This window comes from Aphidius gifuensis, linkage group LG1, assembly GCF_014905175.1.
Source record: "Aphidius gifuensis isolate YNYX2018 linkage group LG1, ASM1490517v1, whole genome shotgun sequence".
NCBI classification, from domain to species: Eukaryota; Metazoa; Arthropoda; class Insecta; order Hymenoptera; family Braconidae; genus Aphidius; species Aphidius gifuensis.
The window spans coordinates 4,734,529-4,757,405 of NC_057788.1; the positions used below are offsets into that span (position 1 = coordinate 4,734,529).

The 22,877-nt window shown below is 23.6% G+C and overlaps 4 protein-coding genes across 4 annotated transcripts; 3 read left to right on the forward strand and 1 right to left on the reverse strand.

The window, feature by feature from the left end:
• Nucleotides 1-384: 384 nt before the first annotated feature.
• On the reverse strand, nt 385-2,517 carry LOC122861117. The gene is made up of 4 exons (XM_044165301.1): nt 2,239-2,517; nt 1,815-2,064; nt 1,228-1,706; nt 385-1,143 (listed from the first exon to the last, which is right to left on the reverse strand). The coding sequence occupies exons 2-4, from the start codon at nt 2,005-2,007 to the stop codon at nt 496-498; spliced, it is 1,320 nt and encodes a 439-aa protein (XP_044021236.1). The 5' UTR covers nt 2,008-2,064; nt 2,239-2,517; the 3' UTR covers nt 385-495.
• A 1,545-nt stretch (nt 2,518-4,062) lies between these two features.
• Nucleotides 4,063-8,384, forward strand: LOC122847867 (putative odorant receptor 92a). Its single transcript, XM_044145725.1, has 4 exons — nt 4,063-4,076; nt 5,637-5,712; nt 8,116-8,271; nt 8,337-8,384. Exons 1-4 carry the CDS (start codon nt 4,063-4,065, stop codon nt 8,382-8,384), a joined length of 294 nt encoding a protein of 97 aa, XP_044001660.1.
• Nucleotides 8,385-16,031: 7,647 nt separating this feature from the next.
• LOC122847868 lies at nt 16,032-17,470 on the forward strand (the record flags this gene model as incomplete). Its single annotated transcript, XM_044145726.1, has 4 exons — nt 16,032-16,131; nt 16,565-16,641; nt 17,130-17,285; nt 17,441-17,470. Coding segments are annotated over exons 1-4 (363 nt in total), but the record flags the coding sequence as incomplete, so codon positions are not given.
• Nucleotides 17,471-21,477: 4,007 nt separating this feature from the next.
• On the forward strand, nt 21,478-22,681 carry LOC122847869 (odorant receptor 47a-like; the record flags this gene model as incomplete). Its single annotated transcript, XM_044145727.1, has 4 exons — nt 21,478-21,548; nt 22,068-22,272; nt 22,373-22,528; nt 22,652-22,681. Coding segments are annotated over exons 1-4 (462 nt in total), but the record flags the coding sequence as incomplete, so codon positions are not given.
• Nucleotides 22,682-22,877: the final 196 nt, after the last annotated feature.

Below are 22,877 nucleotides of genomic sequence, written 5' to 3' on the forward strand. Positions count from 1 at the left end.
AATAAATCAAAGAAAATTTTTGCATATGTTATAAAAAAAATATAATGAAATGTTTAAGATAATATTTCAACAGAATAACATAAACTAATAATTAAATTACATTTAGGTATTGTTAAATTATGATTTAATAGTTAATTTAATTATTTAAAAATGTGGCTTATGTTTATTTACTCTGACAGCTGATGATATGTCACAAATGATAAACTGTAATTGGCATTTTAACTAAACCATTATCAACTTTATTTATCCACATGAAACATGATCTTAAAAAAAATAAATAAACAAATAACCCTGTTAATTAATAATAAATTAATAAACAAATAATTATTATTAAATTTAACAATTAATTAAAAAGGAAATTAAAGGAAACAATTAAGGATAAAATTTTATTTTGCAATGATTTTATTGAAGTATTTCAATTATTTTTTTTACAAATACAAATTGATCATGTTAATTAACATATTGATTAATTAAATAATATAAAATACAAATATATTATTCATCATATTCAATATTTAAAAATGGTGATATCCATTGTTTATCATTAAAATCAAATTTATCACGTCTACCAACACGTAATGTTAGGACAATATTATTTTTACGATTATTTGTAATACTTGTAGCACTTATTAGTGTTCTAACAGATATTGATGTTGATCTGACATTTAATTTTTCAAGACATGTTGAATTTCTTAACAATGAAATTATTGAATTATCACCAATCCGATTACAACAACGACAATCAAATTTTTTTAATTTACTAAATTGATTAATTGTTTTACCAGTAAAATCTTTACTTGATATACCACAAACAATTAATTCATCAAGTTTTTCCAATTTTGATAAATCTTTTATTCCAATATCTGTTACTTTTTGACACCATGTTAAATTTAAATATTTTAAATTTTTACATTCACTTGATAATAAACGTAACAAGGCATCATTAACTTGATCGGAAAATTGAAATTCTAGCTTTTCCAAATTAACAAGACGTGTTATCATATGATTACAACGTTCAAATTTCGATAACGATAAATTTAAATTTGTTATTGTTTTTTTTTGTATTATACCTTTCATTATTTTAGCATCAATTGTATAATTATACAGTGTTAAAGCACGAAGACAATTAAATTTTTTCAATGTCTAAAAATTAGAAAATTTATATTAATTTATTTTTTATTTATTCCATTAATAATTAACTTGAAAAACAAAAAAAATAATACTTACATTTTTCCATGTTTCAGCTGATGCTGTACAGCTGTAATCGAAATTAGTTGCTGGTGATTTTGAACAATATAAATGTATTTCTTCCATTGTTGCTGGAAGTAGGTGTAATTCTTGAACAAAATTTTTCGTAAAATAACCAGGTTTTTTAATTTCAAGATGTTTTAAATTTTTCATATTTTCAAAAAATTTTTCAAAATATTTTTCTTCATAATTTATTAAATCCAAATCTAATTTAATTAAATTATGACAATAATCGTGAATAATCATTAATATTCTAGCATCTGGTATATTACCAAGTTTTAAATTTTCCAATGATTTACCACATTGTTTAAGTGCATGATCAACATCATATGTTTTTTTTTCTTCAAGTTCAGTTAATAATATTTTATTATCACAATGTTGTGGACATTTATATGTAAAATCTATACCATGTATATCATTCCAATTATTTTGACATGCATTTTTTTTTTGTGTACAATCTAAAAACATAAATAAATAAATAAATAAATAGAATCAAAATTACATTCAAGATGGTGTTCAACATACTATGATTAAATTTATCAACTAAAAAAGCAAATTTTACATACCACCATGTTTTTCTTGTAATCTATCTTCCATTGTTGAATTCATAAATATTTCTGGAAGACAATCGTCATTAAGTATATCAATATGAGTTTTTAATGTTTCAATTTCCTCAGCAATTTCTTGTATATTATCAGGCAAATAATTAATTTTAATTTTTCGTATTCTTTGTTTACTTGTTGATTGACGTCTCGACATAACTTTCAACGAGTTATTATTTAAATAATCTTATGTATTTTTACATATAATTGTTAACTAAAGAAAAAAAAAAATGTTATAACAATTATTATTATTAATATTGCTCCTTTTTCTCATTTTTTTTTTGTTTAAAAAACCACACGTGTTATCTCTACGTAAACATAACCTTGTGATATTATAAATTTGGAGTATTAATTTAATTTTTTTAAATATTATTATTATTATAAATACCTTGTATAATAAAATGTCAAAATTATGATTATAAATTTTCGATGTATTGTGTTGTAATATAATTAGTTTGAATTTTGTGTGTGGTTGATGATTAATTTATACAGATAAAATAATCGCTCTCTTGTCACTTTGGAGCACTTTGGAGCAAGTTTGGCCAATTTTACAATCAATTATTCTGAGCCAATCAGAGGCGAGTAAATTATCATTATTATTGTGTGGTATAAAAATGAATGAAGACCGGAATTATTTGCTACGTTATCGACTCGTGATATTTTAGAAAATTTAATTGGATAATTTAAAAAAAGGTTCGTAAAAAAAAATTTATTGTAATTGTTTGTAATGATAATAAAAGTTTTATTGATTGACAAATTAATTTAATTTATTATCATATAAAATTTGTATAATTATATGGATTATGTTTTTATTTATAAATTCATTAATTGTTTAATTGATTATAAAATTAATTATTTTATGAATATCTAGCATGATGATAATTTCTCGATAGTTATAAGCTCGCGTTGTACTTTTTTTAATGAGAATAAAATGTATAGTAATTGTGAAAAGAAAAAAAAAAAACTGACACTTGTTAAATAAAAAAAAAAAAATAAAAATAATAACTTTGTAATTTTAAATTAAATTATACTAATGAACACAAAATAATTTTATTTATTATTATTATGATGAATATTTTTATTTATTTATTTATTTATTTATTTTACAATTTATAAAAAAATTTTTTTTATTTTTTAATTTATTTATTTTCAAATATTTTTATTATTATTATTTTTTAACACTAAATAAAAGTAATTAATTAATAATCATAAAATAATAGTTAAACTATGTTATGTGACACTATTATTATGTGTCAAATTTTGTACTTAAAAACACTTATGTTATTTGTAATTTAAAAAATTTCTTCAAATTATTAAAATTTAAAAAGGTCAAGCACAATAACTGTCATGTTTAAATATATTAATTAAAAGAATTTTATTAATTGTTTGAATTCATTTATTTTTAAATATTAATATTATTATTTAACACCACATAAAAGTAATTAGTTAATAATCATAAAATAACAATTAATTTATGTTATATGACACTATCATCAAAATGTCAAATTTTATACTGAAGAACACTTGTGCTTTTTAAATTTTAATACATAATTTGAGAAAATTTTTTTTAAATTACAAATAACATAAGCACAATAACTGTCACGTTTGAATATTTATTTAAAGAATTTATTAATTTTTTAAATCAATTTATTTTTAAATATTATTATTATTATTATTATTTAATGACACGTAAAATGTTAGCTATTGTCACTAATAATAATTAATCTGAGATATGAGTGTTGTAGAACCTGTCAGATGTTATTACAGAAAAATAACTCGTGGACTTGGTGTTTTTTTTTTTCTATAATACTTTTTATTACAAGACTATACTACGATCCGTTCAGTTTGAGGGTTGAATAGTGACTGATGCACGCCTGTGTATTGTCATATGAAAATTTATCGATTTGTTTTATGTGAAAAGTCCACATGGGACATTTTTATATTATTTTCATTTTACCTCTTTTTTTCCCTGAATTTTTTCTTTTTTTATTTCGTATCGTGGAAATAAAAGAGGGAATGAAAATAAACTAAACACGCAAGTATTAAATATTCATACTGTTTTCGCAAAAATTTTACCATCGATGACATTTTTACCTCAAAATAGAAATAAAGTCTTTTTTTTTATTTTATATTTGTTTATATTGTATTGAGTTACTATAGTAACAAAAAATAAAGAAGGGAAAAAATTCATATGATAGCTTTATTCTTACATATGGGGCATTCCAGGTCAAATCACCGAGTCATCGGCCTGACCCCTACCGATTCACTTGGAAATTTTTTTCTAGGTGTATTTTGGACCAAAAAACGAGCTTATTTTTTTTCAATTTTTTTCCACCATTTTTACACCATAAAATAATTTTTTTTAACCTACTATCGAGTATTTTTCAAATTAAAACAGGTTTAAAATTCTGAATTTTTCCCATATCATCTCGAGGTAAAAACAAGTCACCCATAGAATTTTGGAAATGGGCCGAGAATAATTACTAATTTTTTTATAACTGATTAAAAAAATTAGTAATTATTCTCGGCCCTTCCAAATATATATGTGACAATTTTAAATAAAATATGAAAATACTCGATAGTAGGTAAAAAAAAATTATTTTGTGGTGTAAAAATGGTGGAAAAAAATTGAAAAAAATAAGCTCGTTTTTTGGTCCAAAATACACCTAGAAAAAAATTTTCAAGTGAATCGGTAGGGGTCAGGCCGATGACTCGGTGATTTGACCTGGAATGCTCCATATACATACATCTTAACTTCTTCAACTGATAAAGAAAAAAAAAAACGCAACGTTTTGTTAAAGTTAACTTAGCTTTTTCGAGACATACATTTTTTCGTATTTCTTGCTGCTCTTAAGAATTTATCGTTACCTTAAAAAATTAAATAATTCAATTATATCGTTATGTCTTTACATTCAACAATTATAACGGGTTTTCGTGCTTTAGGATTATTATATTTTGATGATAATCCTAACAAAACAACTATTTCAAAACTCTATATATTTTATACATTTATTGCAATTTTAATGGGCGTATTATTAATAATGACAGAATTTATTGCATTAACATTTTCACTTAATGATCCAAATGAATTTGCAAAAGCAACATTTTTGCTCCTTCCAAATATAGTATCTGTTGCAAAATATTTAAATATTATTATTGAAAGAAAAAACATAAAAAAATTAATGTCATATTCAAAGCGTGATCAATTTAAACCACGTAATTCAATTGAATTAAAAATTCTTGAAAATTTTAAAAATCAAATTACGTAAGTTAAATTAAAAATATGTTATTTAATTATATGTACTTAAATATAATTGCATAATTTTAATAAGGATGCTTTTTTGGACTTTTGGAATATTGGTAAATGGATCACTTACTATATTTGTAATATTATCATGTATCAATGATATTCCGAAAAAATTGTATCGTAATAATATATGGCTGCCTGTTTTTTTGACAAAAAATCATTATTATTTTATTACATTTTTTTATCAACATTTAACAACTGCATTTTATGCAAATGTTAATGTCGAATTTGATACATTTTTTGCTGCTTTGATGATGGAAACTCAAGCACATTTGCAAATACTTAAATATCGTTTTAGCAAAATAAATGATAATTATGAAGAAAACATAAATATCACGTCAACAATTAATGAAAAAATTCATCTTGAAAGAAAATATTTAATTGATTGTGTCGAGTATTATTTCAGTATACATGAGTTGAGTTAATTATATTTGTTATTATATAAAATATAAATAATACAGTTTTTTTTTTTTTTTTAGATTCGCACGTTTGGCAAATAAGACATTTCAAAATTCAATATTTTTACAGTTTTTTGTAAGTACATTTGTTGTATGTGTAAGTACCTTTCAACTATTTTATATGGTACCATTATCCGAAGATTTCATAGCATTGATTTCTTTCGTAATGTGTATGCTTGCGGAAATTTTTATATACTGCAATTATGCTGATAACGTTACGTCAGAGGTATATATTTAAAATTATTTTATCAAATTAATCATGATGATTGAAATAAAAAAACATTTTTTCTAGAGTCAAAATATGAGCACCAGTATATTTGATACAAATTGGCATATGTTATCAATTGATAATAAAAAAATATTTTCCATTATAATGATTATTGTCCAAAAACCAAAAATTTATACAAGTCGATATTTCGTTACTCTATCACTCAATGATTTTCTTCGTGTAAGTTCAAATTTCGTAAATAAATATAAATAAATATAAATATTTGTTTTTTTTAAAAAAACTTAATTATAATCGAAAATTGAAAAAAAATGTATCATTTTTTTTTTAAGTTTTATATCAGTACATTCTAAAAATAAATTAAATCAAATAAATGTTAAATTTAATTTATTAAAATACAAAATGGCATATTTTGAATCGACTCAAAATACTAGAGCATTTTAAATTGTTTATATTCTTAAATAATAATACTGATAAAATGTTATCTAAATGTTTAATAAAATTTAGAAAACATAAAATAATACAATAGTACACTAAAGTAATACAAATTGATACGTGGTAGTTTTAGTTCATTTGTTCATGTAATAAATTTAAAAAAATATCTTGTCACTAGTAATACAAATAACTGTTTCCATATCGCGCCCGTGGTTAAGCGAGCTAAGGCACAGGTTTATATTAGATAGGTTTTACGGTCATAGGTTCGGGTCCCGCGTTAGGTAAAAAAAAAAAAGATTGTAGGAAAAAATTATAAAATAAAATTGCAGGAAAAAAATTATAAATTACAAGTTTGTAATTGAAAAATTTTTTTATTTTTTTATTTTCAATCCTATTGAGAATAAATGTTCATAAATAAATACATTGCCTTGAACCGAGACATATTGATCAATTCAAGAATACTTCTAAACATGAACAATATGTCTTGAACCGAGACACTTTGTTCATAACTGAAGCATACTTCTAAAAAACATGAACAGTTTGTCTCGGTCCAAGACACATTTATCCATAATCCAAGAAGCATACTTCTAAAACATGAACAGTTCGTCTCGATCCAAGACACATTTATCCATAATCCAAGAAGTATACTTCTAAACATGAACAATTTGCCTTGACCGAGACACTTTTGTTATAATCCAAGAAGTATACTCTAAAACATGAACAATTTGCCTTGACCGAGACACTTTTGTTCATAATCCAAGAAGTATAATTTCTAAAAACATGAACAATTTGTTTGAACCAAGACGTTTTTCATGATTCAAGAAGTTTTTTATGATTTGGATTAAGAAGTCTTTGTCTCAATCCAAATCAACTTTTTCTTAATCCAAATCCATTTTTTTGCAAGAAGAAAACTTCTATCTGACAGAAGTTTTTTTTTTCAGTGTGATACTAGAAAATTTTAAATATCATATCAAGTAAGTTATATTGAATATTTATTTTAATTATATGCGTATTTTATAACTAAATTATATAACTTGTAAGTTGTATAAAACCTGTATAAAACATATTAAAATATATAATTACATAATTTTAAAAAGGGTGCTCTTTTGGACTTATGGAATATTGGTAATTGGATCACTTTCTATATTAGTAATATCATCATGTATCAATGATGTTCCAAAAAAATTGTATCACTACAATATATGGTTTCCTGTTTTTTTGACACAAAATTATTTTTATTTTATGACATTTTTTTATCAACATTTTACAACTGCATATTATGCTAATGTTAATGTTACATTTGATACATTTATTGCTTCATTGATGATGGAAACTCAAGCACATTTGCAAATACTTAAATATCGTTTTAGCAAAATAAATGATAATTATAATGAAAATATAAATATCACATCAACAATTGAGGAAAAAAATCATTTTGAAAACAAAAATTTAATTGATTGTGTCAAGTATTATTTCAACATATACGAGTTGAGTTGTACTAATGTTTTTTAATATATAAAATGCTAATAATAGTTATTTTATTTTAGATTTGCGCGTTTGGCGAATGAGACATTTCAAAACTCAATATTTTTACAGTTTTTTGTGAGCACACTTGCTGTGTGTGTAAGTACTCTTCAGCTGATTTATATGGTACCATTATCTGAAGAGTTCATAGCATTGGTTTCTTTCATAATGTGTATGCTTGGGGAAATTTTTATATACTGTAATTATGCTGATAATGTTACGTCAGAAGTATGTTTCAAAAATTTATTTAATTAAAAAAAAAAAAAAAATTTTTCAACTCATTACAAATATTAACAAAAAAAAATTATATTCTAGAGTGAAAATATAAGTACAAGTATTTTTAATACAAATTGGCCTATGTTATCAATTGATAATAAAAAAATATTTGCCATCATAATGATGATTGTTCAAAAACCAATAATTTATACAAGTCGATATTTTGTTACTCTATCACTCAATGATTTTCTTCGTGTAAGTTTAAATTTCTTTTATTTTATTTAATGATCATAAGTTTTTTTTTGTTTTTTTTTTCACAGCTTTTAAAATTGTCATATTCATTACTAAGTATTCTTAGAAATTATTGAACTAAAAAAAAATATAAAATGGTACATCTGATTGGAATATTATATGAAATAGTAAAAGGTAATTGGTTCATCAAATTTAACAAGTAATTTATTGTTGAAAAAAAATTTTATGTATATTTAATAAATAAAATTGGAAATATAGATATTTTCAAAAGAATTTATTTTTTTTTAATAATTCAAGTATATATATTTCGAATTTTTATCATAAATAGAATGACGAATAATTATTATTTATGTTGATCATACATACCAACATGTCCACTATGTTTTTTTTTTTTTATATACTATACGATCTGTTAGGTTTGAAAGTTGAGCGATGACTGACGCAGGACTGTGTGTTTTCATATGAAAATTTATCGATTTGTTTTATGTGAAATGTCCAAATGTCATATTTTTATATTATTTTTATTTTACCTCTTTTTTTTCTTTGAATTTCTTCTTTTTTTATTTCGTATCGTAGAAATAAAAGAGGGAATGAAAATAAACTAAACACGCGAGTATTAAATATTCATATGTACATACTGTTTTTGCAAAAATTTTATATCATCGATGACTTTTTTAATTCAAAAATAGAAACTAAAGTCTTCTTTCCCTTTTTTTTTTTGTCAACATTTATTATTCATCAATATTGAACAGTAACAAAAATTGAAAAGAAAAAAAGAAAGAATAAAATTCACATTTTTATTTCAGTTTTTGTATATAGTCTCGTTGGTTGGAAACAAAAAAAAAAATACTATTAACATTGATAATAATTTTTACTTACCATCATTTTGTTTATTCATTATATTTATTATTATTTTAACTTGAAAAAGAAAAGTTACATCCAAGATAAAACAATTGTTGATTTTTTTACTGACTCTGTAAAATTTGCATTAAGTAAAATTATTATGGTTATAAATTCAATAAATATAGCAAGTTTACGTATTTTGGGATTATGGTATTCTGATGATAATGCTGAAAAATCAAAAATCTATATACTTTATACATTATTTTTAATTTCAATTGGAGCATTATTAATAATCACAGAATTTATTGCATTAATATTTTCATTGAGTGATTCAAAAGAATTTGCAAATGCATCATTTATGTTTCTTGCAAATTTGATATCCTGTACAAAAATTTTAAATATGATTATTGAAAGAAAAAGCATCAAAAATTTAATGTTATTTTCAAAGCGGGATCAATTTAAACCACGTGATTCAGTTGAATTGAAGATACTAGAAAATTTTAAACATCAAATAAAGTAAGTTGTATTAAAAATATTTATTTTAATTATATACTTGCAATATACATATATCACATGTTTTACTAATTAAAGAATACTTTATTGTACTTTTGGATTATTGGGAAATACATCGGCGATTTTATTTACAACTGCTTCATGTTTCGATGACATTCCTGAAAAATTGTATCCTTATAAAGCATGGCTGCCTGTTTTTTTGACAAAAAATTATTACTATTTTATTACATTTTTTTATCAACATTTAACAACTGCATATTATGCTAATGTTAATGTTGCATTTGATTCATTTATTGCTGCATTGATGATGGAAACTCAAGCACATTTGCGAATACTTAAATATCGTTTTAGCAAAATAAATGATAATTATAAGGAAAATATAAATATCACGTCAACAATTGAGGAAAAAATTCAGATTGAAAAAAAATATTTAATTGATTGTTTCAAGTATTATTTCAATATACATGAGTTGAGTTAATAATTTTTTTGTTTTTAATATAAAATGATAATTTACAAATAGGTAGTTAGTTTTTTAAAAATTTTTTTATTTCAGATTTGCGCGTTTGACAAATGATACATTTAAAAATCCAATATTTTTTCAATATTTTGTGAGTACTATTGTCATGTGTGTAAGCACTTTTCAATTATTTTATTTAGTACCATTATCTAAAGATTTTATAAAATTAATTTCTTACATAATGTGTATTCTTATGGAAATTTTAATATACTGTAATTATGCTGATAACGTTACATCAGAAGTAAGTTTCTGAAATTCATTTAATTAATCATGAAAAAAATTTTTCTCTCGATACAAATATTAATGAAAAAAAAATATATTTTAGAGTGAAAATATAAGTACTAGTATATTTAATACAAATTGGCCTATGTTATCAATTGATAATAAAAAAATATTTTCCATCATAATGGTTATTGTCCAAAAACCAATAATTTATACAAGTCGATTTTTCGTTACTTTATCACTCAAAGATTTTCTTCGAGTAAGTTAACACGTACAAATTTTGTTTATTTATAATTTAATAAATATAATTTTTTTTCTTTTTTTTTAATTCAAGCTTTTAAAATTGTCTTATTCAATACTAAGTATTTTTTAGAAATAAAAAAAATTAAAAATAAATCAAACAAAAGGACATTCAACTCAAATATCATATAAATATAGTAAAAGATAATCCAACCATTAAATTAATCAAATAAATCATTTAAAAAAAATTTATTTATATATATGTATTTAAATAAATAAAAAAATTAATTATTATCATATTATCATAATTAATTATTTTTTTGAATTGTTATCTAATATTTCAAAGGGTAACATGACAAAATAAATTTCACAAAATAAATCCGGACAAAACAAATTTGGACAAAATAAATCGCGACAAAATAAATTTAAAAAAAATAAATTTAAAAAAAGAAAATTGTTACATGAATGAGGAGGTGATTTTCAGGTCACAAGGAGGAGTTTGGGGGGGGGGGGCGAAGCCTTCCCAACTGCGAAAATATCTACTGATTTATAATTTTAAAAGACAATTTTGATGAATTCTTGATAGATTTTTTAATTTTATTTATTTTTGTATTCAATATTATTTAAATTTATTTTGTCTAGATTTATTTTTTTTTCTTGATTTATTTTTTATTTTAAAAATTTATTATGCATCATATATTATGTCAAATTTATTATGTCGTGTAATCAGTTCAAAGATTATATTTATGAAATTAATCAACTATGTTATTTGATGTGTACAAAATGAAAATTTTAATTAATTTGAATTCATACCTGATGAATTTTTATAGGTATATACTTTTTGAAATTTATCATAAATGAAATTACGAATAATTATAACGAAATTTTAATTTATGTTATTGAATACTTTTTTTATTTTCCTATATTTTGTGATAAATTTATGTAAGTTATCACTATAAGCTTTTTATCTATTGCTTTTCACTTGAACATCAGTACAGTTCGACTGTTCGACATCAACTGCGGCATATTGATTGATTCAACCCCTCTGAAAGCTTTTTCTACTCGATTCTATCTCAATTTTTATTTGTTTTTTATTTTTCAAAACTGCTGGTGTATGGAAATACACGGATATTAATATTTAATGTAAAAAATGACAACCCTTTTCTTCTATTTTTTTTTTTTTTTTTTAGTTTTTTCTGCTATTCCATGAATTTTTTTCCCCTTGGTAAAAACTACTGGAAAATATATATTTATTTTTCTATTTATGTTCCCCTAACTTTTTGCGACATATTGGAAAAAATATTTTTCATTGTAATAAAATAAACTTGGATATTTTTATTCTTGAAATAGTCAACGCATTTTTATTCAACCCTTCACAAGGGTCACTTTTATTCCACTCTGTAAATTGAAATAATATTTTTACGTACAAAAAGACAAGTCAATATGATAACATATCTTTCGGTTAGTATATTGTGGTGTCGTGTTGTAGGTTTATTGTGGTATTGTTCAAATGACAATGTCTACAATTGGAAGAAAAAATTATTTACATTTTACACAGGGCTTATTATTTTCATGGAAATAACAATGTCATTATCAGAATTTATTGCATTATTTGGTTCTTTCAATAATGCTGAAGAATTTTCAAGTGCATCATTTTTATTAGTTTCACATATTTGTGGATGTTTAAAAATGATGAATATTATTTTAAAACGAAATGTCATTTCAAAATTATTATCATCACTAACGGATAATAATTTACAGCCACGTGATGATAATGAGACTAAAATATTATCAATTGATGGTGGAAAAATAAGGCAAGTTGTATAACAAATATTTTTCTATGTGTGAGTATAAAATTAATAATAAATTATCGTATTAATATTGAAGGAAAGTTACGATAATATACAATTTTTTGTTAACTTTTACAATTTTATATTTTATTATATCTTCAATGCTACGAGACATACCAGTTCATCAATTTCCATTTTCCTGTTGGTTACCCTCAATTTTATCAACAGGCAAAGGATATTGGATTGGTTATTTTTATCAAATTATAGCATATTATAATATAGCAAATATTCATATTGCATTTGATATTTTATTGTATGGATTATTGATGATAAATTGTACCCATATAAAACTTTTGAAATATCGTATTTCAAAAATAAATAAATATATCGAAAAAATGAGTTATTTAAAATATAATAATGAAAAACAAATTGAATATTATTATTTAAAAGATTGTCTTCAATTACAAGTTTTATTTATCAGTTGAGTAAATATATTATATTTTTATTATTATTATTTAATAGCTTATTTAATTATAATTTTTATTGAATTTATTTTTAAGATTTGCAAAAACAACAAATGAAACATTTACTTATTTAATATTCATTCAATATTTTGTAAGTTCAATAGCTATATGCTCAAGTGCTTTTCAATTAACATACATTGATTTATTCAGCAAAGAATTTTTATCAATAGCTGCCTATTTAATATGTTTGACAGCGCAAATTTATATTTATTGTATTTGTGGTGAAAATATTTCATATGAGGTATAAAATTTGTAGAATTAAAAATTTTCATGTATGACAATTATACTTATGTTTGTTTAGAGTAACACACTGACATTTAGTCTTTATGATACCCAATGGACATCATTTTCACGAAAGGGAAAAAAAAGTATAAATATAATGATGATGCGTAGCCTCAGACCTATAAAATATACATGCGGATATATTATTACTCTCTCTCTTAGTGCATTTACAAGCGTAAATATATATTTTTTTTATTTTAATATTTAAGAATTTCTGTTTTTTTTTTTTCAATATAGGGGAAAGCGGGGCAAAATGGAACACCCAAAAAAATATTTTGACTCATATTTTTTTTTCATTTTTTCGTCACTCTTCGATTAAAAAAGCCGGAAGAAAATAGATGCAATAAAAAAAAAATTTTTTTTGAAAATTTTTTGAACATTTTTTTTAAGAACAAAGAAAATTATTTTTTATATGTTTTTTTTTGTTCGTCGAGAAAAATGGTGATAAATTAATTTAAAAGCAATTGTTCGTAATTATACATGAAGAGAAATAAAAAAAAATTAATTTATTGTGATTAATATCACATTTTATTAAACAACAATAAATAAATTTATAATAATAATTTTTTTTTTTTAATTTTTAAAAATTATTTATGTTTTTTTTATTAATAAGTGAGAAAAACTAATCGGAAAATACTATTGTCATACATCGATTTATATTTTTTGTGTTCCATTCGTGTTCCATTTTGCCCCGCTTTCCCCTATATTTTAATTCCGGAATTAAACAAAAAAAACAGGGAAGTAAATTATAATCATATACTTAATATATATAATCTAAAATATTTATTGAAATATATTTTTATATTTTTAAATATATGTAAATTAGTTTTACTATCGTTTAAAAATATATAAATTTAATTTACTTACATTTTTCTTTTTACATTTAATTCAAATGAATCTATATCTATACAAAAGTAAAATTATTTTATATTTTTCAAAACAAAAATAAATTATTTTTAAATTTTTTTTGACATTAAAAAAAATTGATGTAATTCAAATTTAATTTATATTTTCAAAATATGAAAATAAATTTATTTTTGTATACATATAAATTACAATATAAATTTATAATAATAATTTTTTTTAAATTAAAATTATTTATATTTTTTTAAAAAACTAATCATTTCATTCATATTTATATTTTAAATATCGTGTTAAATTTATTTTATATTTTACAAATATATTTTTAATATATCTGGAATAAGCATTCATTTTATTTTTTTTTAAATGATCGTCAAGAAATTATAATTTTAGATAACTATTTTAATTTTTTTTTTTTCAAATCTATATATTGAATTTTATCAATAAATTGTATTATTTTTTTTTTAAAAAAAGCTCTTTACATTATATTTTTATGTACTTTTTTATATTTATAAAATTTTATTTTTCAGATTCTTAAAATGTCATATTCTATATTTAATATTCTTCATCAATAATCAATTTATCTAACAGCAAAAATCTTCCGAAAAATATAAAAATTATGCTATAATTAAACTGTAAATATGTCGTTGATTCTTTTTCATAAAGATATAACGTATCGATATTAATAAATAAATGACATTAAAATTAAAACATTTTTATTTTTTTATTATTATTAAATTATCAATTAACATTACAATTATTGTACGAAAAATCCTAATAAATTTTTAATATAAGCACTATAATGAACAACACAGTATAAAGTCATTGGATTACACGACATAATAAATTTGACATAATAAATTCGTCTAAAATAAATCGCGAAAAAATAAATCACGACAAAATAAATTAAAGAAAAATAAATCTATAGACAAAATAAATTCAAATAAATAAACAAAATTAAAAAATAACAAATGAATTGAAATAATTACTGAGTTATTCGTTAGCCGTGAAAAATCAGCAGATATTTTTACAGTTGGGAGGGCTTCCCCCCCCCTCCTTCTTCCCCTTATGACTTGAAAATCACTCCCTCATTCATCATTGTCGAACCAATTCCCTTTTTTTAAATTTGTTTTGTAGCGATTTATTTTATGATGATTTATTTTCTCCAAGTTTGTTTTGTCCGGATTTATTTTGTCGAATTTATTTTTTGTAAAATTTATTTTGTCATGTTACCAAGTCATATAGTATTGCGAGACGAAATAATATCCATATAAATCATTAATTATAATAAAATCCTAATTTATATTTTCAGATACTTTTTTTTAATTTTTTATATATTTTGTGATGATTTTTTATAAGTTTTCACTATCAGCATTCTATTTATTACTTTTCACAAGTATACATCAGTTCAGTTCGACTGTTCGACATCGACTGCGGCATATTGATTGATTCAACCCCTCTGAAAGCTTTTTCCACTCGATTCTATCTCAATTTTTATTTGTTTTTTATTTTTTAAAACTGCCGATGTATGGAAATACACAAACATTAATATTTAATATATAAAAAATGACAACCCTTCCGTCTATTTCTTTTTTCTTTGAATTTTTTATTTTGTATTATTCCATGGAATATTTTTCCCCTTGGTAAAAACTATGTACTAGAAAATATATATTTATTTTTCTATTTACGTTCCCCTAACTTTTTACCACGTATTGGTTAAAATATTATTCATTGTAATAAAATAAACTTGGATATTTTTTTATTCTTAAAATAATACAACGCATTTTTATTAAACCCTTCACAAGGGTCACTTCTTCGTATATAAAAAGACAAGTCAATATGATATCATATCTATCAAGTAGTATATTGTGGTGTCGTGTTGTAGGTTTATTGTGGTATTCAAATGACAATGTCTACAATTGGAAAAAAAAATTATATACATTTTACACAGGGCTTATTATTTTCATGGAAATGACAATGTCATTATCAGAATTTATTGCATTATTTGGTTCTTTTAATGACGCTGAAGAATTTGCAAATGCATCATTTTTATTTGTCACACATATATGTGGTTGTTTTAAAATGATGAATATTATTTTGAAAAGAAATTTTATTTTTAAATTATTATCAACACTCATGAATAATAACTTACAGCCACGTGATGATAATGAGACTAAAATATTATCAATTGATGGTGAAAAAATAAGGCAAGTTGTATTACAAATATTTCTGTATATGTGTAAGTATATTATTAATAATAAATAATAAATTAATATATTGATATTGAAGGAAACTCTCGATAAAGTACAGTATTGCTGTAACTTTTTCGATATTATATCTTATTACAACTTCATTGATACGAGACATACCAATTCATAAATTTCCCTTTACCTGTTGGTTACCCTCAATTTTATCGACAGGCAAAGGATATTGGATTGGTTATATTTATATAATTATAGCATATTATAATATAGTAAATATTCATATTGCTTTTGACATTTTATTGTATGGATTATTGATCATAAATTGTACCCACATAAAACTTTTGAAATATCGTATTTCAACAATAAATAAATATATCGAAAAAATGAGTTATTTAAAATATAATAATAATAAAAATAAAAATAATAATAATAATAATAGAAATCAAATTGAACATTATTATTTAAAAGATTGTACTAAATTACAGATTTTTATTCATCAGTTGAGTAATTGTTGTGTCTAATTATTATACAATTATAATATTATTCAATAATTTATATTTTAGATTTGCTAAATCACTTAATGGAACATTTACTTATTCAATATTCATTCAATATTTTGTAAATTCAATAGCAATATGCTCAAGTGCTTTTCAATTAACATATACTGATACATTAAGCAAGGAATTTGGAAGCTTGATTGTCTATATAATTTGTATGACTTTACAAATTTACCTTTATTGTAGTTTCGGTGAAAATATATCATACGAGGTAAAACTTATATATAATTAAAATTATTCATGTATTTTCATTATAATTATTTTTTTTTTATGATTGTCTTATGAAAATAATACTTGTATTTGTTTAGAGTGACACACTGATATTAAGTCTCTATGATACCCAATGGACATCATTATCAATAAATGGAAAAAAAAGTTTAATCATAATGATGATACACAGTCGAAAACTTATACAATATACATGTGGATATATTGTAACACTTTCGCTTGATGCCTTTACAAGTGTAAATGTATTTTTTTTTTTTTCAAAATTCAATTTCAGAAAAAAAAAAAAACAAACAAAAAAATTATTCTATAAAATTAGATAAAATCTTTTTACATATATATGTATATATATATTTTTTTGTTTTATTTTAATTTATGTAATTTTATTTTTTAGATTCTAAAATTATCATATTCTATATTTAATCTTCTTCATCAATAAATTATTTGACAGCTATGGAAAATTATAAAAAATAGATACGTTGGTTCTCTATGATACGTCAATAATAATATACTCATATAGAAAATTAATAATACCATAATAAAAAATAGTAAAAATTTAAACATTTATATTTTTAGTTAGTCATTTTCAAAGTGTTAATCAGTATAACACAAATTTATAATCGATATAACAATCAATATAACACAAATGTATATCTAATACATGTATATCTGAAATACATTTTTTTATTTTTTTTTGAACTAATAAAGTTATTATCGTCGATAAATTATAGTTTTAGATAAATTAAAGAATTTTTTTTTTTTCAAATCTATCCCAGGTAGGAGTTCTCGGGCTTGAACAACTGTGCCAGGCTTGTGCGAGGGTCGTGTATCGAGCCTGGGGAGCACAGGCTTGACACAAGCTTGTGCCCATTGTTTTCTCCGGCCTTACACGAGCCTCGTTAACACAGGCTTGACACAAGACTGTCCCCGTTATCTTTAACCGGCCTCACACAGGCCTCAATAATTCAAGCCGGTGTCAAGCCTGTTTTTTTTGTTTTCCCCGGCCTCACACGAGCCTCGTTAACACAGGCTTGACACAAGACTGTCCCCGTTGTCTTTAACCGGCCTCACACAGGCCTTAATAATTCAAGCCGGTGTCAAGCCTGTGTTTTTTGTTTTCCCCGGCCTCACACGAGCCTCGTTAACACAGGCTTGACACAAGACTGTCCCCGTTGTCTTTAACCGGCCTCACACAAGCCTCAATAATTCAAGCCGGTGTCAAGCCTGTGTTTTTTGTTTTCCCCGGCCTCACACGAGCCTCGTTAACACAGGCTTGACACAAGACTGTCCCCGTTGTCTTTAACCGGCCTCACACAGGCCTCAATAATTCAAGCCGGTGTCAAGCCTGTGTTTTTTGTTTTCCCCGGCCTCACACGAGCCTCGTTAACACAGGCTTGACACAAGACTGTCCCCGTTGTCTTTAACCGGCCTCACACAGGCCTCAATAACTCAAGCCGGTGTCAAGCGTGTTTTTTTTGTTTTCCCCGGCCTCACACTAGCCTTGTGTCAAGCCCGTTTTACCAAGCCTCACACGAGACTTGACTTGTGCATATATTCAATTAAAAAAAAAAAATTAATTAATTAGATCTATAAATTGTAAATAGACATTTTAAATAAAAATTATTAGGTTTTGACTATCGTGCCAGGCTTTTACAAGGACTGTGTATTGACTCTCGAATAAATTTATTCATATAAAAAATTTTGACTGACTCTTTCATGAATCCCCCGTGGTCGACTTGATAGAGCATTGGAGTTCCACGTGAGAGACCTAGGATCGATCCCCCGTTACGCCGTTTATTTTCGTTCACATAATCATCGTTAATTCAAATTGTATTGCGTAAAAAATAATAATGTCAAATCAATAAATTAATAATAATTGTTTATTTATATTTTTTTATAATTTTTTTTGCAAGCCGGTGTCAAGCCTGGGAACACAAGACTGTGTCAAGCCTGGGAACACAAGACTGTATCGAGCCTGGGAACACAAGCCTGTGTCAAGCCCGATACACTAGTCCGACACCAGCAAATACATCGTGAACATTCCAGACTTGACACAGGCTTGTGTCTCAGGCCCGACACAGGCCCGAGAGCCGGGTAATCAGGCTTGTCCCAGGCTTGTGCCCGTCGTCACTTCCTACCTGGGATATATATTGAATTTTATTAGTAAATTGTATTATTTTTTTTTTTGGAATGCCCTTTATATATTTTTATGTACTTTTTTATATTTATCAAATTTTATTTTTCAGATTCTTGAAATGTCATATATTCTATATTTATTTAATATTCTTCATCAATAATTATAATTTATCTGATAGAAAAAATCTTCCGAAAAACATAAAAATCATGGTAATTGAACTGTGAATATGTCGTTGTTTCTTTTTCATAAAGATATAACATATCGATCTTAATAAATAAATTGTAAGAAAAATTCTAATAAATTTTTAATACAAGCACTATAATGAACAACATACAGTCATTGTAATACAAGACGTAATAATATCCATATAAATCATTATGTATCGCACCACGTATCCAAATATACCACGATAATTTCACAAGGGTTGTAAGGCCTTATGTTTGATACAGGGCTATCAAAGGATGTGGAGGATAGGTTGTAACTTGAAATAATAGGAATAACACTTTAAATAAATCCAAACACTGTGGCTTAAATTCTATTAATATATTCACTTTATTATTTCACTAAAATTATAATTAATTGTATTGTATATTGTATATTGAGTTGACTCTAACAAGTGTTGTCATGGACAGACACTACTATTTTATATTGTAAGTATAAAAAAATCCCGTTGTACGCGAATCAATATTAATTAGAGATGTTACGTAAACGAGTGTTGAAGAGCAACTGATTTCTCAGTTTGTTGAAAATTGTTAAGTCCAAAAAATGGGTGTATACTTAGTTAAAAAATTAGTTTTAATTGGTCAAAAATTAGTTCAAGAGAGGGTAAAAAACTAGGTGTAGGTGGTGGGATTTTCAGACATAAAATTGGGCCTTGTGTGGTCCAAGGGGTGACATAAAAAATACCATGTGTAAACAAAAAATATAGATTTTACGACCGGAAAGTCCGAGACGTTTTCATGAATTTAGTTTATTTTAAAAAGTTATAAATTTACTTTTTTATTGTCGATTTTACGATCATTCTGTGTATCGAAAATACGTTAGTGCAGTTGTATGACAGATGTGAGATTTTCTCTAATTCTTGACAAATAATATTCTAAAAAATATGTTATAATAGTACCAAAGAGAAACTTGAGTTTATGGTTTTATTTGTTACGTGATTTTTACTCAAAAGTCTATGCATGAGTTGACCATGTGTGGGAATATACGAGTTTGTAAAAAGCTATTAAAAGTACATAAATTAAATCGTTGTTTAAAATATTTTAGAAAAAATATAAACCAAATTGTTAGTCATATGTTATTTGAAATTGTATGATCTCGTGATCTAGCCAGAAAAAAACAGAGTAATGTTTAAAACTTATCAACTTATTGTATTTTGTTTAAAAAATAAAAAGAATAAAAATCCGGTCAGTCTGGGACCGACAGACATGTGGTTCGACCCGGAACACATTAATTATAATAAAATCCTTTATAATTTATATATTATTAAATACCTTTTTTATTTCTTTATACATTTTGTGATAAATTTATATAAGTTAACACTATCAGCTTTTTATTTATTGCTTTTCACTTGTACATCAGTACAGTTCGACTGTTTGACATCAACTGCGGCATATTGATTGATTCAACCCCTCTAACAAATTTTTTCCACTCAATTCTATCTCAATTTTTATTTGTTTTTTATTTTTTAAAACTGCTGGTGTATGGAAATACACGAACATTAATATTTCATATAAAAAAATGACAACTCTTTCCCTCTATTTTTTTTTTTTTTTTGAATTTTTTATTTTGCTATTCCATGTATTTTTTTCCCCTTCGTATAAACTACTAGAAAATATATATTTATTTTTCTATTTACGTTCCCCTAACTTTTTACCACATATTGGTAAAAATATTTTTTATTGAAATATATTATTTTTATTCAACCCTTCACAAGGGTCACTTTTATTTCATTCTGTAAATTAAAAAAATATTTTAACGTATATATAAAAAGACAAGTCAATATGATAACATATCTTTCGGTTAGTATATTGTGGTGTCGTATTACGGGTTTATTGTGGTATTCAAATGACTACAATTGGAGGAAAAATTTATATAAATTTTATACTGGGCTTATTATTTTTATGGAAATAACAATGTCATTATCAGAATTTATTGCATTATTTGGTTCTTTCAATAATGCTGAAGAATTTGCAAATGCATCATTTTTATTAGTTTCACATATATGTGGTTGTTTAAAAATGATGAATATTATTTTAAAACGAAACGTTATTTCGAAATTATTATCAACACTAATGGATAATAAGTTGCAGCCACGTGATGATAATGAGACTAAAATATTATCAATTGATGGTAGAAAAATAAGGCAAGTAGAAAAATAATCCTCTATTTGTGAGTATATAACTTATAATAAATTAACATATTAATATTGAAGGAGAGTCACAATGAAGTACAGTTTTTTGGTAACTGTTTCGATTTCATATCTTATTATATCTTCATTGATACGAGACATGGCAGTTCATCAATTTCCGTTTTCCTGTTGGTTACCTTCAATTTTTTCAACAGGTAAAGGATATTGGATTGGTTATTTTTATTTAATCATAGGAAATTTTAACATCACAATTATTCATATTGCTTTTGACATTTTATTGTATGGATTATTGATGATAAATTGTACCCATATAAAACTTTTGAAATATCGTATTTCAAAAACAAATAAATATATCGAAAAAATGAGTTATTTAAAATATCATAATAAAAATAAACCTGAACATTATTATTTTAAAGATTGTACTAAATTACAGATTTTCATTTATCAGTTAAGTAATTGTTTTGTCTTATAATTTTTAAATTATATAATATTATTAAATAACTCATGTTTTAGATTTGCTGAAACAACAAATGAAACATTTACTTATTCAATGTTCATTCAATATTTTGTAAGTTCAGTAGCAATATGCTCAAGTGTTTTTCAATTAACATATATTAATGTATTAAGCAAGGAATTTGTATCATTAATTGCCTATATAATGTGTATGACTACACAAATTTATATCTATTGTATTTGTGGAGAAAATATATCATCTGAGGTAAATTAAATATGATAAAAATTAAAAAAATATTCATGTATTTACGTTATGATTATTTTTATTTTCTGTTAATATGAAAATAATACTTGTTCTTGTTTAGAGTGATACAGTGACATTTAGTCTTTACAATTCTGAATGGACATCATTATCAATAAATGGAAAAAAAAGTTTAATTATAATGATGATACGCAGCCTCAAACCTATAAAATATACATGTGGATATATTATAACACTTTCACTTGACGCTTTTACAAATGTAAATGTATTTTTTTTTTAAAATTCAATTTCAAAACAAAAAAATTATTTCATAAAATTGAAACTCTTTTTATACTTATATATTTATTTGTTTAATTTTAATTTATTAAATTTTATTTTTTAGATTCTAAAATTATCATATTCGATATTTAATATTCTTCATCAATAAATTATACTTTGACAGCTTTAAAAAATTCGAAATAGATTCTTCGTTTTTCATATACTTGTTAAAAATTAATAGCACTAAATAACAAATATTAAAAATTTAAACATTTATATTTTTATTTGATTATTTACAAATTATCGATCAGTATAAACACAAATTGTTCAATATAATTTTGATGGTTCAA